This window comes from Paramisgurnus dabryanus, chromosome 14 (genome assembly GCF_030506205.2).
Source record: "Paramisgurnus dabryanus chromosome 14, PD_genome_1.1, whole genome shotgun sequence".
Taxonomy (NCBI): domain Eukaryota; kingdom Metazoa; phylum Chordata; class Actinopteri; order Cypriniformes; family Cobitidae; genus Paramisgurnus; species Paramisgurnus dabryanus.
The window spans coordinates 13949762-13967998 of record NC_133350.1 but is presented as its reverse complement, the minus strand read 5'-3'; the positions used below and the strand labels follow the sequence as shown (position 1 = coordinate 13967998).

At 39.0% G+C, this 18237-nt stretch overlaps 1 protein-coding gene across 2 annotated transcripts in view; it reads right to left on the bottom strand.

The window, feature by feature from the left end:
* Positions 1-507: 507 nt before the first annotated feature.
* LOC141280742 (uncharacterized) overlaps positions 508-18237 on the bottom strand; it is a 30266-nt gene continuing 12536 nt past the window's right edge. For both annotated transcript variants that reach the window (XM_073811863.1, XM_073811864.1), the window contains exon 2: positions 508-11646. In XM_073811863.1, coding sequence (XP_073667964.1) covers positions 11495-11608 — 114 coding nt within the window. In that variant the 5' untranslated portion in view covers positions 11609-11646 and the 3' untranslated portion in view covers positions 508-11494. The remainder of the gene's footprint in view (positions 11647-18237) is intronic.

The window sequence follows — 18237 nt, the reverse complement described above, 5'->3', positions numbered from 1 at the left end:
GTCCGGAGCTTGTTGCTAGGTTACAAGATCCTTGAGAAAAATCGATGAGATCTTGGCCCATTCTAACCTGATGGGACCGGACCGACCGATTTTCACACCAATGATTTCAGGCCCCTGTAAATGAGAACATGACATCTGCGTCTTTGCATACGGAGTAGCTCTTTCTATCACTTTTGGAGCGGAGACAAACCGAGGAATTCTGTGAGAACTGGGAAGACTAACTGAGAGATCAGACCATGGGAAGGATTATCTACAGTATGCCGAAGAAATCCCAAAATCTCCCTCAATCCGCTTTGAAACAGTGGAAGCCCAGAGAAAACCGAAACATGGGCGCTAACTAGCTGTGTGTGCGTATTGAGAAGGATGGGTGTTAGTGTGACATCTTTAACACCCCTAGAGAGTAATTCACACCAAAAATCACTAGTAAAGTGTGTCCATAGGCTATTGTTAGCATTGCATGTTCCCCAGAAAAATCTTTACAAGTAAAGGAACCACAAAGGAGTCATATTATGGTGCAAAAAATGTTTTATTCAAAGGCTTCAGGATGCAAGATTTTTATTACGCAACATTTTTCTTACACTGGAAAGCAGCCACACAAAAAGAAAGTATTCATATGAGAATGAAATGCGTGAGATTCAAGTGAATTGTCTTTTGTAGTGATGTATTCGCAAGAAGCACTCACAGTAATATATTTTATTAATGAAAAACATTTGCATCTCATTTCAACAGATCATGGCTTATTAGCTGTATGGCTCTTCCGGAACAAAAATGCATATTTATTATAATTACCTCCTCATTAATATTGATAAAGGCACACAGTACATTTCACTTTAATGTTTGTAAGTGCACAATAGAAAGAAAATGCAGAAATATATTCACATTACAGTACCAATGTTGGGATTGGACACAGTGTGAGATAAATGTGCTTTAATTTTTCCTCCCTGTACAGAAAGATCTGAAAATGGTATCTCATAAGAAAACCCAATTTAAATCCTGCAGAAATCAAATATTTAATTTTAAAAATGGTTATTTGACTGATTTCAGGGTTTGGCCGGGAAGAAAACGATTTTATTTTTACTGCGTATGTGTGTGCGCGCAACGCTTGGAAGAGATTTAACCGTAGTTTAAGCGAACGATTTCCACAGACTTAATTAATGCCTGGAAGCCCAGCCGATGTTTTTATCCAATTCAACTTAAAACATATTGCATTGAAACAAATCTAGTTAAAAGCACATTACAATCACAAAAAGCCCTGGCTAAATCCGCTCGGTTTCCCTTCAAACTTGTTATTGTTTCCTCTCAATGGAGCACAATTGAGTAAGAGCAATTTGCACGGATTCGCCGCAGTCATCCCCGGCAGCGCGCCGTAGGAGTTTAGGCTTGCGTGGCACCTGGATAAGGGAGCTTTTTGTCATGCTTGTGTAAGAATGTGATTCATAACTCTTTTATCGGCAGCGCCTGCCTGCTAAGCTTATCCTAGATTTAGGGCTGCTGCACGAGTCGTCCTAATGAGGCTCCTCGGGCAGGAAAGATCCGCCGGACGCAGACGTGCCCGGCATCGCAAACGCACACAAACCATTCAGACGGGGGCAGGGGTCCTGTCTTAACCCCGGCCTCCAACATATGCGTCACACTGAGATGATGTGGGCAGATGCTTTGGCTCTGCGATGGCATTCTCCCCTCTCTTAATGGGGGAATTTGTACGATACTTTGCCCTGCGTGCATCGAACTCCTTTGAAGTGTCATTAACCTTGAGGTGTGATGCACGGTACGCATACCCGATTCATCCAGCGTCTTTCCTGAGACGTAGCGAAAGGACGGCTCTGTAAACCTGATTATGAGAAACAAACAAGGTTCCACCTGCGATGTTGTCCCTGCGCAAACACTCGCTCTGTTTCGAAACCCGGTGAGCTGCCTAAGTGAATTATGCTGCCTTTTTATACGCATTGTTTTGGCCAACTGTTAAGACAGAAAGCAATCCCACCATGCACGGTGATGAGTTTAGTGAAAAAAAATCCAAGATGGCAAAATTAGAAATTTGAGCTGCTATAGACGGTTTATCCGACACCATGCAGTGACGCCATACGCGTCTGGTCCAAACTTTACTTCCGGTTTCTGTTTGTTTAATGGTCTGACTAGTTGCTAAACTGAACTCTTGAACAAATACCTCGCCGAAATAGCAAATGTTTTGGTTTCCTATGTAATCTACGTGTTGTTTATTTTGCTTGTTATATAAATAAACTACGTTTAAAGTACCTTGTTGTTATTTATTCTTAGCGGAGTTTACCGGAAGTTACGTGTTGACCACAAAATCCGCTTGTTTATGTTGTTACTGCCGAAACCGTCTATGCGTAACTTTTTGGTTAATAGAAATGTTAGGCAAGAACATAAACAATGTTTACCGTGATTTAAAAAGTAACCTTTACCGTGATTTAAAACAGTATTTAAAAATTATTTACTATAAAATTTGAATTGTCAGATCAGATTTTGTAAGAAATATTAGTTTTTCATCAATTGTAAAGATAAGTACGTAAAATAAGCGGCAATTTAATGTTACAAACAGAGATGGCGATAAAGATGTTATGGATTACAGCTTTACAGCCGACCTCCTTACTCACTTTCTTCCAAGCAAGATATTTTTTTATTCCTGATCCTATAAAACTCTGAAGATGTGTCGTACAGCTCCAGGTGTCCACAGTGACGATAATTTTGTCCTCCATTGTTGTTTCGTATTTCCGCCTCCACTCGCTACATCATAATCACATCACTACTAAAGCAAGCTCCTGATTGGTTAACGTACCGTGAATATCCACCAATAATCCGATTTATGAACTCGCCCAAAACGCTCAATTTGTGCCTCAGTATTCACGTGAATCACGTAATTCACGCAAATCGTGTCATTCCCGCTGCCTCATGCACTCGCGCTTTACACTTAATTCGCGTCTGGTACGAAAGCACCATTACAGTAAATGTAATAATTTAACTAGAAAGTTCGTTTTATTGCATATTTGACTCAATATTGTGCGCGCTATTTCAACCCCTTCTAAAAAATATTGTTCCTATTCCCGATTGCTCTCAGTATTGCAGTATTATTAATTGATTTGCACTTAATACTTGCATTTACATTTAGGCATTTGGCAGACGCTTTTATCCAAAGCGACTTATAGTGCATTGGAAGGTATACAAGGTATCTTTATCAGTTTGTGTGTGGGTTTAAACCCATGACCTTTGTGCTGCTAACGCAAAGCTCTACCAATGAACTATACAGATTTAAGTAAAAGAAAGCTCTCTAGACTTGCAAACACATACAGTTTTTTCTAAACAAGAGCCAGTAGCCTTAAAGAAGATGAACATATGGATGGGTGAAAGGTCCAAGTCATCTCACCCCCTGTAGTAAAGTGACGGCACCTGAACTACCCAGAATGTGCAGATGCGAACAGCACCTCGTATGCATCCATCTGTCCTGTTCAGTTATATCTGTATTATTTAAAGTGTAGGAAAGCCGGGAACAGCGCGTACCACCTAGTTTCGTTTTCCATTCACACCGCCCCTGACAGCACGCCAGTGCGCTCCCTGCGCGATTCACTCAAATGAATAATGTAACTTTGTGCCTGGAACAAAGTGAGGAGCTTACGGCGGCGTAGCGCCTGCCACGGCTGCTGATTCGAGCCGAGGAAGATAATGCAAAAGACAGCGCTAGAAAGAGCGAGAGGCAGAGCAAGAAGAATGCTAAGCTGCTTCATCAAATCTCTCAAATGAGACCGAACACACAAAAGCGGCTGAAAGGGTGTGCAAGTCAAGACGCACAAAAGAGACGCATCAGTCTTGCGGTTGCCTCTGTACGTGGATGCCAATGTAGGAGACAAAACGAGAAAAATGGCGGTTTATTGAAACGAAATGATATAAATGGAGTTATTATGCATGATGGTTGCACACGCTTGCGGCCAAAGGCAAAGTGTTAAAAATCGATCGATAGCGCATACCTCGCTGCACAAAGTGCAAGAGGCATTGTGGGCTTGAGATGGCAAATTATAATAGCGATATTTTCCCCATTGTCTACACTTCAAGTGATGGAGAAAAAGGCACATTAATGAAGACAAACGAGTGATTGTCTTCCGCAACCTTGAAATAAACACGGTCTGGGGAAACTAAGCAGTCGTCTGACAATCCACAAGCAAAGTAAAAGGGCCATCGCAATCAGTGCTCATCTGAACACCCGTCTCACTTTCTGAAGGGGAGGGTGAAAGAGAGGCCTGTAATTCATTTACTCTGATTAAGATTAACTGGCTAGTGTGAAACTCAGCACGCTTTTCTCACATTTCTCTACTTCACTACACATTTATGGATAGTAAGAGCTTCCAAAAACCGTACATTTTATAAATCCATTGTGTTCCCGTATTCTCCAACATCCACATGGATCACTGAAAGATGTAGGGATGTAAAGAAAATGATTGATTTCCTTCAGAATGTGCACCAATAGTTTTTACCAAATTATATTTGTAGGGGAGAGCAGGGGCAAAGGTAACATTTTTCAGAAAAACTTATTTTTAAAAGGTAATGTTTTAAACAGAGATATATTTTTGTATATTTGTGGTCAATAACAAGTGCTGTCTATCAATACCAAGTGTAATTTTAAACAAATGTAAATTTAGCACATTGTCACTACGTTTGACCCTCACAGCTGTGGGTCAAAAGATAGATTTTTGTGTTACACTTGTTTTTTAGTAAATATACATGACTATACTTATATAAATATACATATATATATTATCTTGTTAATATGTAACTGCAAACATAACATATTTTGTCATTTTCATTTTAAATTGCAGTTTCATCAAATGTTTCAAAACCTGACAGTACAAACTTGAATACTCAGAATAAAACATTTCAACATTATGAACACTATGAAAATTAAATTAAATGATAATAATATAAATGTTTAACATAATGCAGCAGTATTGGCAGACGGACAAAAGTCACAAGTGTTTCTTTAATCCCAACAGGAACTCCTGACATTTGAACCCGATTTACTTTTATTTTGAAAAACTTTGAGAAGTTAAACTTCAGGATGTGTTAGATCACTAAATAACTTGTAGATTGATCAGTACTGTAACACATGAAACCAAAACCACAATGTGTTATAAGAAAAAATTGACTGCCTTATACTTATCATGTTCAAAAACAGCTTTCTGGACCTACACGCGCAAAACGGTGACGGAATAATGTGATATTTATCAGCTCTGTCAAGGGTTGTGTGCTAAAGATGCTGTCATAGTTTGAATGCAAATGTAGTCAGGGCTCGGAGAAAATCACTTTGTTCCTTTGATCTGCCTTACTTTCGCCCCAGGTTCTCCTCTACATTTCAGTGTTCGTACGTACGCTATTCGTACATACACAATTCAGATTGTACAAGGTGGCTAATTCGTTTTAACTTGTACGACCACATTTGCCACACCCCTGTGATGTTGGGGTTAGGGGTGGGGTTTCATTTGTTTTTTTTTAAAATGATGATCATATGTTTTGCATGATTAACTTCATACAAATTCATACAAATTAGCCAACTCGTAAAATATGTACGAATTCTCGAGAGATCAGGCTGTAGATTTATATGTACTGTGCTTAACAAAATGTATAAGATCATCGGTCTATGTGTCTCGACAATCATTCAGCATCATGAAGTGTTTTAATGGTGACTCTTTCCTTTTCAGAAAGTCTCCACATTTCATTATTTTGAACAGTAATGAGTAGGGGTGTCAACAAAAATCGATTCGGCAATGCATCGCAATGCGGGCATGCACGATTCAGCATCGATGCAGCAAAGTGCCATAATCGATTATGTCACTGTTTATTTTCTGGCCTCGAGTGGACAATAAAGTTGTAAAGTTTCAATTACTTCCGGGGGCATAACAACAACAATCAAAACGGCTAAGGCGGAGAGATGACCGTGATAGACGGGTAAATAAAAATGCACCCTTTTCCATGGAAAGTGGACATATTGGCACATTTCGAATTCTATGAAGTTAATGGGAAACTAGACAAGACTTACGCTGTGTGTAAAATTCTCATCTCAGGTATATAATTGTCATTGTCTTAAAGCTGCTAAGCTTCCGTTTTTGTTGAAAATAGTTGCACTTGACTTTACTACTTGACTGATTAAAAATTTGCCTTGTTGTGTACAGTAGAATTCTGATGCATCGCAATGCATCGTAGAATCGAATTGAATTGAATCGTTACCTGGTGAATTGTAATTGAATTGAATTCTGAGGGCAGTGCCAATGCACACCCCTAGTAATGAGAGTCGAAGTAAATCTGCGTTTTCATACCCAAATTTCAGTCGGCACATTTGACTTCTCTCAGAGGTTAGAAATAAGTCAAGTGTAACATTCAACCATTTAAACGTATTTTGCTATTAATAGAAGAACTTGCTTTACTATTCTTTCAAATTTCGGAAACTTAAAAAATAATTTTGGTAATAAGCAATACTGTTAGTTTAGAGCAGCTGTGGCTAAAACCTTACATTGTGTGATGGTCTAACACATTTATTAAGCACTGTAGTATATATATGTATATTTGGGAAAACAATGGTGCAATACCAATAACTATAGTAACTATGTATTTTTGGGAAGACACTATGGCTACCATGGTGAAGGATAGCATGATAATGGTGATGAATTCAAGAACAAATTCAAATGTTTAAAAACAACAATGCATGTCTGTACGAAAACCCAGACAGATTTCAATATAATTCTTCATTTCCCCATCAGTTGCAAACAATTTCATCTCCAGTTTAGTCTGCCGTCGGTTTGTGTCATAGTATGGATGGTTTTCAAGAGGAAATGCGATCTAGTGCACCGAATGAAATATATACTTGACATCTACTCGAGGCGACTCTGGAGAGTCTAACAACAAAAAGGCCGAAGGCCAACTGGAAACGAATGTTTAAAGCAAATGCCCATTTCAGACCATCTTAGAAACATTTCCATTTCCTATTACTTGGCCACATGCACACGAGGAGGACGGCTGTAGCCTGGGGTGTTCATTTAAACCTCAAGAGATCTTTTACCATTTTACTTTGATTTTTCTGCATTTGGCTCTGTTCTCGCCAATAAGGCTGCCAAGTCTAGTTTGGTCAACTTTGTGCAGTCGAGCCCCCATCACGTATGTTGGTGGCTGGCTAAGACTACTGGTGCGTTCCATCTTTCACACATTAAATTGGGAATTAAATGCCTTTCGGTTTTATCTTTCAATCTAGCCGCTCTTGCCTCTTACTTTCTCTGACACATTCTTTAATGGTTTGCCCGCCGAATCGCCACCCACCGGGCTCCTTAACACACGTGTCCGAACGCTTGATGTATGAAGACTCGCACAAATTGGCAATCAGGTGAGGTTGGCTCAGATAGTCTCTGCACATCTCTGGCATTCCGACTCCAATTCCCTTTCCTGGCTCCAGTGTCTGTTTTCACTCGGGCCATGACAGGTGCTCCTGACAAAATCTATTACCTTCGCAATTACACAATCTCACTTTCCTCACTCAACCTCACTACCAGCGCCTGCCATCGCCCGCCTGTCTTTTCAGGTGATTGGCTAATTAGTGGAGTTTAAGAAGAGGAAACCCACTTTAATTTTCATTAAGGTGGGGAGAAATCCTGTCTGTCGCTCTTGAAAGGAAAGCCACCATCATTGTAAGGCCTCACCCTCTGTTATAAAGAGGTGCGAGATGTTTTCTGTAGTAGTTGAGAAATTAAGCATGAAATGTTTAGCTTTTGGCTAAAGAAAATCCTACTCTAACTGTGGGTTCACACCAGACGCAGGTTTAACGATTTGAGCGAGTAGATTACATACAAAGTCAATGCAAAGATGCGAATGTCACAATAAGGGCGGCACGTTTGAGGCGAAAAGACTCGCTATTCGCTCAAACGCGTCTTTGCCCAATTTGAGCGAAAAATGTGCATGACACGAAGTTAAATCCCGCAAGTAATCTAGAGCAAGTAACTCGATGCCCCGCGTTTGATGTGTATGTAGCATTATAATTTGAATACCTTTCATATCCTTCCAAGCAAGCAATGTCCTTCATTTATCATCTATAGACCCAATATTGTCCGGCTATGAGTAACCCACTTCTAGCCAAAGTAAACTTTAATTTGGTTATATGTTGTTTTTGCCAAACAATAAACAATACATATGGCAAATTCCAATTTTGCGTGCATACTGTATATTAATGCCAGTCCTTCCCTTTCATTTAATACGATGCATCTTTTCATGCCGTTTTATGTATTGGTTTCTCATCTTTTTACCATTGTCGCTTGGGTTTGGGTTTAAAACAACTTTTTGTTACATAAAAAGACATCCTATCCTAAACCTCAATTCTAACTCCAATATATTAAATTACATCCTAAAGCAAATCCCAAATCTAACCCTAAATGCAAGCGACAAGGGTTTAAAAAAGGAAATTCACTAAAAGATGTGGTGTATTAAGTGAACGGGAAAGACTGTATTCGTATTCGAATTTGGCATATGTATTGCATAACTTTTCACATTGCGTGCTATTTATACGCATTTCATGAGTAAAGTCGACAGTGATTACAAGCTGTTTTATTTCATGTATTTTTGGGCTATGGTTAGACATCTATAAAATTTCAGTGACAGACAAAATTTTGTCTTGTTTTAGCGTAGATGTCTGTGTTTAGGCGGTTTTAGACGTCTTTTAAACGTAAAATTGCTTGCTGGGAAATGTTGTCATTTACTCCTCCGCTTAACTTTTGGATCTTGTATTATTTCCTGAAACGCCATAGCTGGAGTTTATATCTGGTCATCTGTTTACTGCATAACAAATTTACCTGCTGGTACGAATAAAGATACCTACCTAACAAAGCCGGACAATGAATTATTCTGCCTTGAACTGAACCAGAAAATAAGACTAAAGTATTATAAAAGTATGCTTTACAATGTTTTATGAGTTCTGAAGCCATACAATAGATTTATATAAGAGTCATTAAGAGACAATCTGATAATCCATAACAGTTCATACAGTAGATACAACATGGCGCCTTCAATAAAACCTTTGAAAACATGACTGCAAATTAGATTTGAGAGTGACTGTGGAGAAAAAGCTTTTCAGAATATTGACTAAAATGAACTACTTGTATGATGCGTTTTTGTCCTGGTTGGCAGTGAAAATGTTATTTAATTGTACAGAAAACAATAAAAGCACTGGACAATCTGGATCTCAATCTGCCTTAGATCTGTTACTGTATGACAACAACATTTACATATCTTTAATCTCATTTACAGTAATATTATTTCGGTTCACATACCTGTACCTGTTCATAATTAAATTTTGCTTGCCGATAGGACTTCACACAGTTATTGTTAAAAACACTGGAAGGTTTACATCAGTTAGGATGACTGGAGATTATAATGAGAGGTTGTTGAAATCTCTTGCTCATTAAATCAGATCCACCCACAGACAGACAGCTCCGATCTTCTGCTGCGATAAACACACGTTCACCTCGCTAAAATCGGTTCGGCACATGCTCGTTTGACACGTCTCTTTAATTGATGTGAAATTCGACTCGTCGTCTTTTATAAAGTAGCACCACTTGGAGGTCAAACGAAAGAGGCGAACGAAAGAAAACTGATTTGAATGCTATTTCTGACACAAACACATCCTCCGAGCTCTTAAGTACGAATATGCGAGAAAGCTGATTAAAGATTTTCTCTTTAACGAAAACAAAGCTAAGCTAAAATTGTTTTCGTAAGCCCTCTGTATATAAGGCGATTAGCCCAAGTTTCAGTGCTCTGCCTTTTGTTTGGGTGACATCAGATTTAGGGCATCCGTCATCCTGGACTGCTTCCTGTTGAGAAAGATTAATTGCGTCGCCCCACGCGAGCGTGCATGAACTGCATAATCACCTCGGCTAATGAGGGCTGCCATTTACCACCACAATTACTGCTATTTTCAAACCCATTCAAACTTCACACCCAAAGGCCAAAGTTTTGGTCAGGCGAGTTGCCATGGTGAGTTTTTTTTCTAATTCCACTTTAATTGAATACATTAATGTGGATCTGATGGTTATTCACACAGGCTTGGGGGTACGCTCGCATACTAAAAATAGCACAATTACGGCTCATTGCTGGGCAGAGGATAACGGACAAAATAACGGTTACGGGTTGATTTTTGCGTTGTGCGGCAAACAAAAATACAGTTAATTATTCTGCCATGTTCAGATTTGGCCACCATACCCATTTTGCATCCAAAAAATGTATCTGGAACTAAACGGTCTATTTATCACTGTCAAAGCCAGCGTCCTTAGGGACGATCCAGAATCAACCAAACAAACGGAAACGTTGTGCCAAATCTCATTTCTTATTGGAATATGTTTCACAGTCTATCGCGACGGCGCCAGTCGGTTCTGGTGTGGTACGATTGGTAAGGTCCAACAGACAGCTTGAATAAGCCTGATTACATGCTTCAATGTAGTGACCTGACTTCTCCCTAGGACATACAGTACCAACCACACCCGGACGCTTCATTCAAATTCATGGTGCATCTCGGCACGATAATTGAGAAAGCGTCAGGTGAAACTCGCCCGGGGCCAGATTTTGAAATGTTATTGGGAAATGACAGATGGTAGCTATCCTTTACTGTGGTGGCATTTGCAAGAAGACCACTAGGATCTCTCTGTTGGTCTTTAATTACCTAGGAGGCAGAAATAAGCAATCTGGTAAATATAAATAAGGGCACCACACATAGGTGCTAGAAATTCCTGTTATTGCTTTAAAAAAAATTAACCTTTAATATCAAAATGTACCTTGCATTTTAATAAAAATGTTTCTATTTTCTTCTGAGGGTTTGTTTAAAATACACCAATACCTCCATATTTGAAAAAAAATCTAAAATGCATCTACAATCTGGTGTTTGCTTAAATCTTAACATTAAACATGGGTTTGAGGAAAATGTCAAGCATGAAATAAACTACCAGTATATCCCAGTTAATTCACTTCTAGCTGACTTATGTTTCACAAAATCTTAAAAAAAGTGTTATTTTATAATTTTAATGATCTATAAATAGTGAGAATAAATAAGTATACTGTAGGTGTGTCCAAACTGGTATTGTGAATGCAAGTTTTAAAAGTGCAACAGTACATCCCTGCACATTCACCTATACCTGGGTTAACTTATAGGGGTGGTTTCCCAGACAGGGTTTAGATTAAGCCTTAGTTATATAAGGACATTTAAGTAGTTTTTACAAACAAACCTTACAAAAAACAATACTGGTGTGCATCTTAAGGCATGTTAAGATACGTTAGTAAAAGGTGTTTTGAAATTAAAGCACCTCGAACATGCATTTTAGTTAAGCCCTGTCTGGGTAAAACGCCCTTATATTATATAAGCAGAAGTTACAATCATAAACAATGTCTTGACATCTTCTTGATCTGCGTTTGTTCATCTTTGTAAGCTACTAAAACCTCGAGAAGCTCCGGTCCAGACGTCTCAAACCTCAGTTTCATAGTTTTGATGTTGCGGTGGGCCTTCCTGCTCCTTTTTCTGTTTTCTTCTGCAGAGGCCATGAAGACCACAGAAGCAGGCGAAGGTGAACTGAGGCATAGCCTACCTGTCTCTGGACCACCAATAATCTATCAAACCTGCAGACACAGAAGGAGAGAAAAAGAAATGTAGATAAAAATGTCATGTTATTGATATCAGCAGACCACAGTGATCTTCAAGTGCACAGTGAAGAAATATTGCTTGGAACTCTTTTGATTTAGACATATTACATATTTGGGGAATCTCTAGCTGCGTTTCCATTACCCTTCAAATTGTGCAAATTGAAATTAGGGCCAATGCAAACACGTCAATTGCGCAAATTAAGTTTTTACGCTCGCATGAGATGGTTTTTCAGGCAATTCGGAAGAGATGCATTTCGCAAAACTGCAATGGAAACTGCAATTCACATTTCCAGGTCACCTGATGCGTGAAATCACATAATTTTCATTTAAAGGTAAAGCGGTATGTACTGAAACCTTCAAGAAACACCTCAATATGTGTCAACTCCCAAGTATTTCCTTGCTATTAATGTTTGGATAACACTCCTACATCTCTTTTGATTTAAAATAATCTATAATATTACCTCCAAGAAACGCTCCTAAGTATAAGGGGCTTTTCTTGGGATTAATGTTTAGATAATACTCCTTCGTTTCCTGCGGTTATAAATAATGCCTAGTGCGGTGGATGTGACATTAGTAACCAACATCAATCGACGTGATGTTTGGAATGACATATCATCGGTTAATGAAAATGCTGTAATTTCACAATAGTCTTGCGACATTTAGAAAATAATGCTAAAATTTTGCGCAAATCTGTAATGGACACGCAGCTACTGATAGCTTTTATTTGCACGCTACGTGTTTGTTTTAGCACCTTAGCCCTAAAATTGTGCACAAATCTGTAATGGAAACGCAGCTACTGATAACATTTATTTGCACGCTACCTGTTCGTTTTAGCACCTTAACGCAAATTTTTTCCACAAATCTGTAATGGAAACGCAGCTACTGATAGCATTTTTTTTGCGCGCTACGTGTTAGTTTCAGCACCTTAATGCTAAAATTGTGCGCAAATCTGTAATGGAAACGCAGCTACTGATAGCATTTATTTGCACTCAACGTGTTCGTTTTAGCACCTTAGCGCTAACATTTTGTGCAAATTTGTAATGGAAACGCAGCTACTGCTGGCATGTATTTGCACACTACGTGTTCGTTTTAGCACCTTAAAGCAAAAATGTTGTGCAAATCTGTAATGGAAACGCAGCTACTGCTGGCATTTATTTGCACGCTACGTGTTCGTTTTAGCACCTTAGCGCTAACATTTTGTGCAAATTTGTAATGGAAACGCAGCTACTGATAGCATTTATTTGCACGCTACATATTTGTTTAGCACCTAAACGCTAAAAGTTTGTGCAAATTTGTAATGGAAACGCAGCTACTGATAGCATTTATTTGCACGCTACGTGTTTGTTTTAGCACCTTATTCACTACAGATACAGTAGTACTGTGTGTAAATAGGGTAATGATGTAAACACAGCCCAAAAGTTGGTGCTGATGTGTACAGCACTTCACCACAATGTACACACATAACTAAATATTGTTTACCAAAATAACAGCACCACGGCTAACTGCATACATACATACAAATAGTATAGGAATAGTATAGTATAGTATGTGTAATGTACATAAAAAGGATGAATATTTGAGGAAGTTCTGCATGTTGCTAGCACTACACCTGAAGGTGTAAACCTAAAAAAACATTTAGTGAATTCTCTCACAAGTAGACGTTATTTAAATTCATCCTCCATTTCCTTACTGCCGGATGGCATGCATCAAAAAAGCAATGGGTCTCTCAATTAAGAAGCTCAATATTGTAAGTCTGAAGAGCCATAATACAGACACAGAAGGCGCTAAAGCAGCATCTCAGCGTGACTGGCGTGTTATCTGCCCTGCATTGTTTTCAGCTGTAGGTCCGCCTGTGCTCTGCCGAGAGGAGATTACATGCTGAATGCATTTTGGACTCGGCTGGCTGAGCCGAGCGGCTCACGCGCTGATGAGCTTCCTGCGAGAGGACGGAACGAAATCGCAGCTATCATATCCTGTGCAGACTGCAATTAACTCAAGTACGGCTTGCGCTCTGGGAATTGAGACGTCTGAAATCTCGAGCCTTCAGCCTCGCGGCAGCGGGAAGGTCAAGCGGCACGCATGTGCGTGAATGCACGAATGCCGGTGTCCAATCGCAGGACCCTCAACAGGACTGCATGCTAGAAAGATGTATGCGGAGAGGTGCAGGGAATTTAGTCGGTGTGCATCAGTCTATAAGATGCTCTGTGGAAAAGCAATACGACTGGGGTGGACTACGTTGAATGGATTTGACTTTGCAGAACCGTGGTTGGTCCCCACGGTCCCATTAGGGTACTAATGTCTGAGGGCACTCCAGTGGTGAGAACAACACGTGTAAGCACCTTAAAGCCGCTAAACCACAAGCATCCCCTTCTTAGACAAGCACAGGTCTCCATCTGCATGTCTAAGGGTCCTTGGTTTAGTCAAACACCTCATGAATTAGTCAGATGCTCAGCAGTGATGCCAAAGCAAATGTGCTACAAGAAATAAAGGTGCTACATGATGTTATAGACCAAACATTTTTGGCTGAATGGTTCCAAAGCACCTTTAGCATCTGTTTTTTAGTGAACAAAGATATTTTTAGGCCAGTAAAAGGCATTAAAGAAATGATTCTTCTAAGAATCTTTGAATAAACAGTTGTTTGAGGAACCAAAAAAGGTTCTTTTTGTGGCATCGATGTGAACAACCTTTAAAGCACCTTTATTTTTAAGAGTATGATGAAACATTTCCACCTTAAAAACAAATGCAATGTACCACATGAACAAAACTATTGCTAAACATTGTAACACTTATAAAACAAGCATTTTTTATTTTTGCAAAATGTCTTTTCTACCTATTTGGTTGCATAACTTCGCTTTCTTTGACAATTTTTGTGCATAATGGAAAATGTACAGTACATAAAATTGTTTTTTACAAACATTGTGCAGAATTTTAGTGAAGATTTCACCACAGAGAGCATAACATTTTAGGTGTGCATTTGTGTTAGTTCATATTAGCTTAGGGTGACCATACGTGGCATTTTTCCCCGACCCATCCTTGCCAGGATTTCTGGTGCGTCACATTTGTCGACCACATACGTTATCAAGGTTTATTTTTCCAGGTTGTATTTCAGAAAAGCAACTGTTACATTTCATGGTAAGAATGAAATGTGTGTGTCTTAAGAGAAATACATTTTTATTTTATAATGTTTTAACAGAAATGTGAGAACCTCGATGACATATGCAGTCGACAAATGCGACTTCCGGAGGATGCACTCGCAATCCTGGCCAGGACGTGTCCAGGAAAAATGTCACGTTATATTAGCTCTGAAAAAACTATTCTCTGAAATTTCAATGCATGTACACCTTTCACAAAGTTTGTCTTCATTAAAACTTTTAGTCTGGCCTTTGGTGACCACATCACATTTTTAAAAACATGCCTTCATCTAAAAGAAAACAAAATATGTAAGGCACTTGGTTATTTCGAGCTGAACGTTCCTTGTAGGGTTCAGTTCAAGGCTAACATCCAAGTATATGTGGCACGTCTGTGATTATTTTCAAATCGAGGTCAGTCCAGCAGGACTTCTGGGAGATGATCAGTGCACACGGCACTCAAGCGGCGCACTTAGCGGTTGCCAATTGAGCGGAAAAAAGCGCTGGTTGCTGAGTTTGCAGCTGAATGTTGTTATTATTGCCATTATTTTATGTCAGGTACGATTCCGTGGCTGCGACAAAGCTGGAGGAAGCCGATAAAGGAGGCGAATGAACTTACAAACACAAACACGCACAGAAAAGCCGTAAACAGCTGCGGCCCGCTTTTATCTGACACGGGAGCTCTCACACTTTGACAAATTAGGCGAGTCTTCCAGGAGCTCGCGGTACAGTGCGAGCACGGCTGTCGGACCGTCTAAACAAAACAAAACAAAAAATACCTCAGAGAAACGCAAAGCTCAGACAGGTCCTGATTTTTATTTGTCCAAATCATCCTCCTTTTGGATATTCCCCCAGGTAGCGCTGCCACCCCTGCACTGATCACAATAACAAGCAGAGGTGATCTCATGCCTGAGAGGAAATAAAACATTAACATTTTGCTTTCCCCGCGCCGCTCCCAATGAGTCTAATTAAAAGAGGGAAGCTGCGGATAAATACTGCAGGCTTCGTTAAAAACAGTCTGACTCAGCAGACGGTCACTGTTCTTTTGACGCTCAGGTGAAACTGCCAGCCACGGGAACAAAAACCAGCCACGGTGCGACGGGGGGCTTGCAAACACACAGACAGAGTGCCCAAGGGCACGCCGTGTGTGTATGTGTGTGCGACAGCAAAAGGGAACGAAAAAATTGTCATGGATTATTGCTGGAATTGTGTAGGACTGCCACATTATGAATGCCGTGATGTTACCAAATGTCACCATTTCTCATGGTCCCGTATACGGGACACCAGAGTTTACTTCAATAATTTTTATGTAAATTTTAATCGAATCATGTTAAACTATGTATCGCTGAAAAGGTCTAAGCCTCTAGAATAAATATTTCAACCGTTTTGTATAAAATAAATTATGTAGAAAGAGTAAGCAATTCATTTATGAAGTGCGTGTCTCAAAATATTGATAATCCAGCTAAATGTCACTGTCCCGCGGGACGCCTACTTTTCCTTTATTGTTTTGCATGTGAATTCTTATCTAATCATGACAAACTATATATCGTTGGAAAGCTCTAAAGAGTGAAGTTTTCATATTTAATCAGAATTTTGGGAAATTACGACACAGTGAGAGTCAGTTTCTAAAATGTCACGGGGCCACAGGCATGCCCAAATTGTTTTTACATATTTATAGCACTAATACCTATTTTAACCCTAAACAATCTATCAACTATATCGTTGAATTTTCATATATCATCAACATTTTGGAAAAAAAAATTGTTCCATGAACATAGGAATGCATACTAATTATTAATATATATTTATAACACAATATTCTATTATAAATATTTAAAAATGTTGACATACTATATATCATTGGAAAGCACTAAGAATGTAGTGTCATATTTTAAAACCTTTTAGCAGTAATAATAATGCAGTGACAGTAATTTATTAATTTGTGACAAGAGTATGCAGCAAACCGTTGACACCTAGTGGCCATTGTTGGTAAAGCGACCTCCACAAGTGGTTTCTTTGTTCTGCTTCAAGCAGGTGAGGTTGGCATGCATTAAAATCAAATTTAAATTTCATGTCGACTACAATGACATAAGGCTGAACATTAGCCTGGTTAAAACACTTGTCGTTCATTAGAGCGCCCCTAGTGGTGCGGTGTTTTAAAATCCCTTCAGGTTGACTCTTAGCCTGTAACCTCTCCTCAGCCGAGTTTCCACTCTGTACCCAATGGCTTTGAACCCTATGTGACATGGTGGAGGAAAATCACATAGGAATAGAAAGCCATAAAACACAGCAGTGACCAAGTGAGACCACCGAGACAGGCCAGCCGTGCTATCTTTCCTTCATTTCCGTCGTACGTCGTGCCCACCTCAGAAGCACTCCAGAGGGGCTCTCAATCATTTTCCGCGTGCGTCTGACAAGCCGACTGAACGGACCAGTGCTCCCACAATCCCTCGGCATCGGTCTGTCTACCACAGAGAGGAACTTCAGCGTGGGTTAGCTGGATGTCGTGGACTGTGATAAGACCTCAGACCGAAGCACTGACAGGAAGACCATGAGAAGACTGTGACACCAGCTTCTGGGATTCAGTAGCTCACTAAAAGTCAGTTCCTCTGAGAAACTTTCATATTTCCTGACAGACTTGCGAGTGAATAAGCTAACAGTGGTTTACTTGCCCTTCAGAAATTTGTCAATTTTTTTCCCCGTTTCACTTACTGTAGCCCTTCTGAGGGGTTTTAAAGAGATAGAAATATATTATCTAAAGCATTATGGGTCTTATAATGAAATATTCATCAGCATAACCAAGATGATTCACTGTTGGTCTACTGCTAGCAACAACATCAGCATTTCATTACTGCCTTGGTGTTTGTTTCCAAAAAACAACGATCTTGTTTTAGCTTTTCCAAATGATCAAAGGTACTATTGGAAAACTATTATTTCTAATAAAATTCTATTAAAGTTGTTTACAACAAGTTTTACTTTTATAAGCTGATATATTTTTGAGTAAAACAGAATATTTAGTGAGAAAAAATATGTAGCATTTTAATATTTAAGATATTAATATTTTTATCATGATCGTACTCGGTCAATATTAAAGATTTAAAATCATTGATTTTGAATAATTGAAGAAAAGTAATCATGAGAACTATAAAAGATTATTTACAGACAAACATTTACTTACATTTTTAATAATGTCAAACAAAATGTATGATTTTTGTTTCACAAAAATAAAAAATAATTATTATTGTTTATTGTCCTGATTTTTAATATACAGTTCCTGACTATTGATTATTTAATATTTTAAATATGAATAGTTTAGGATAATTTTTTGTCATATTGTAATTGATTTTTTACAGTAGGCAAGAAGCTAAAATTTAAATGACTTTCTGTTTATACGGGTCTTACTTTAAAAACAAATGTGACCCCGACTAAAGCATCAAAG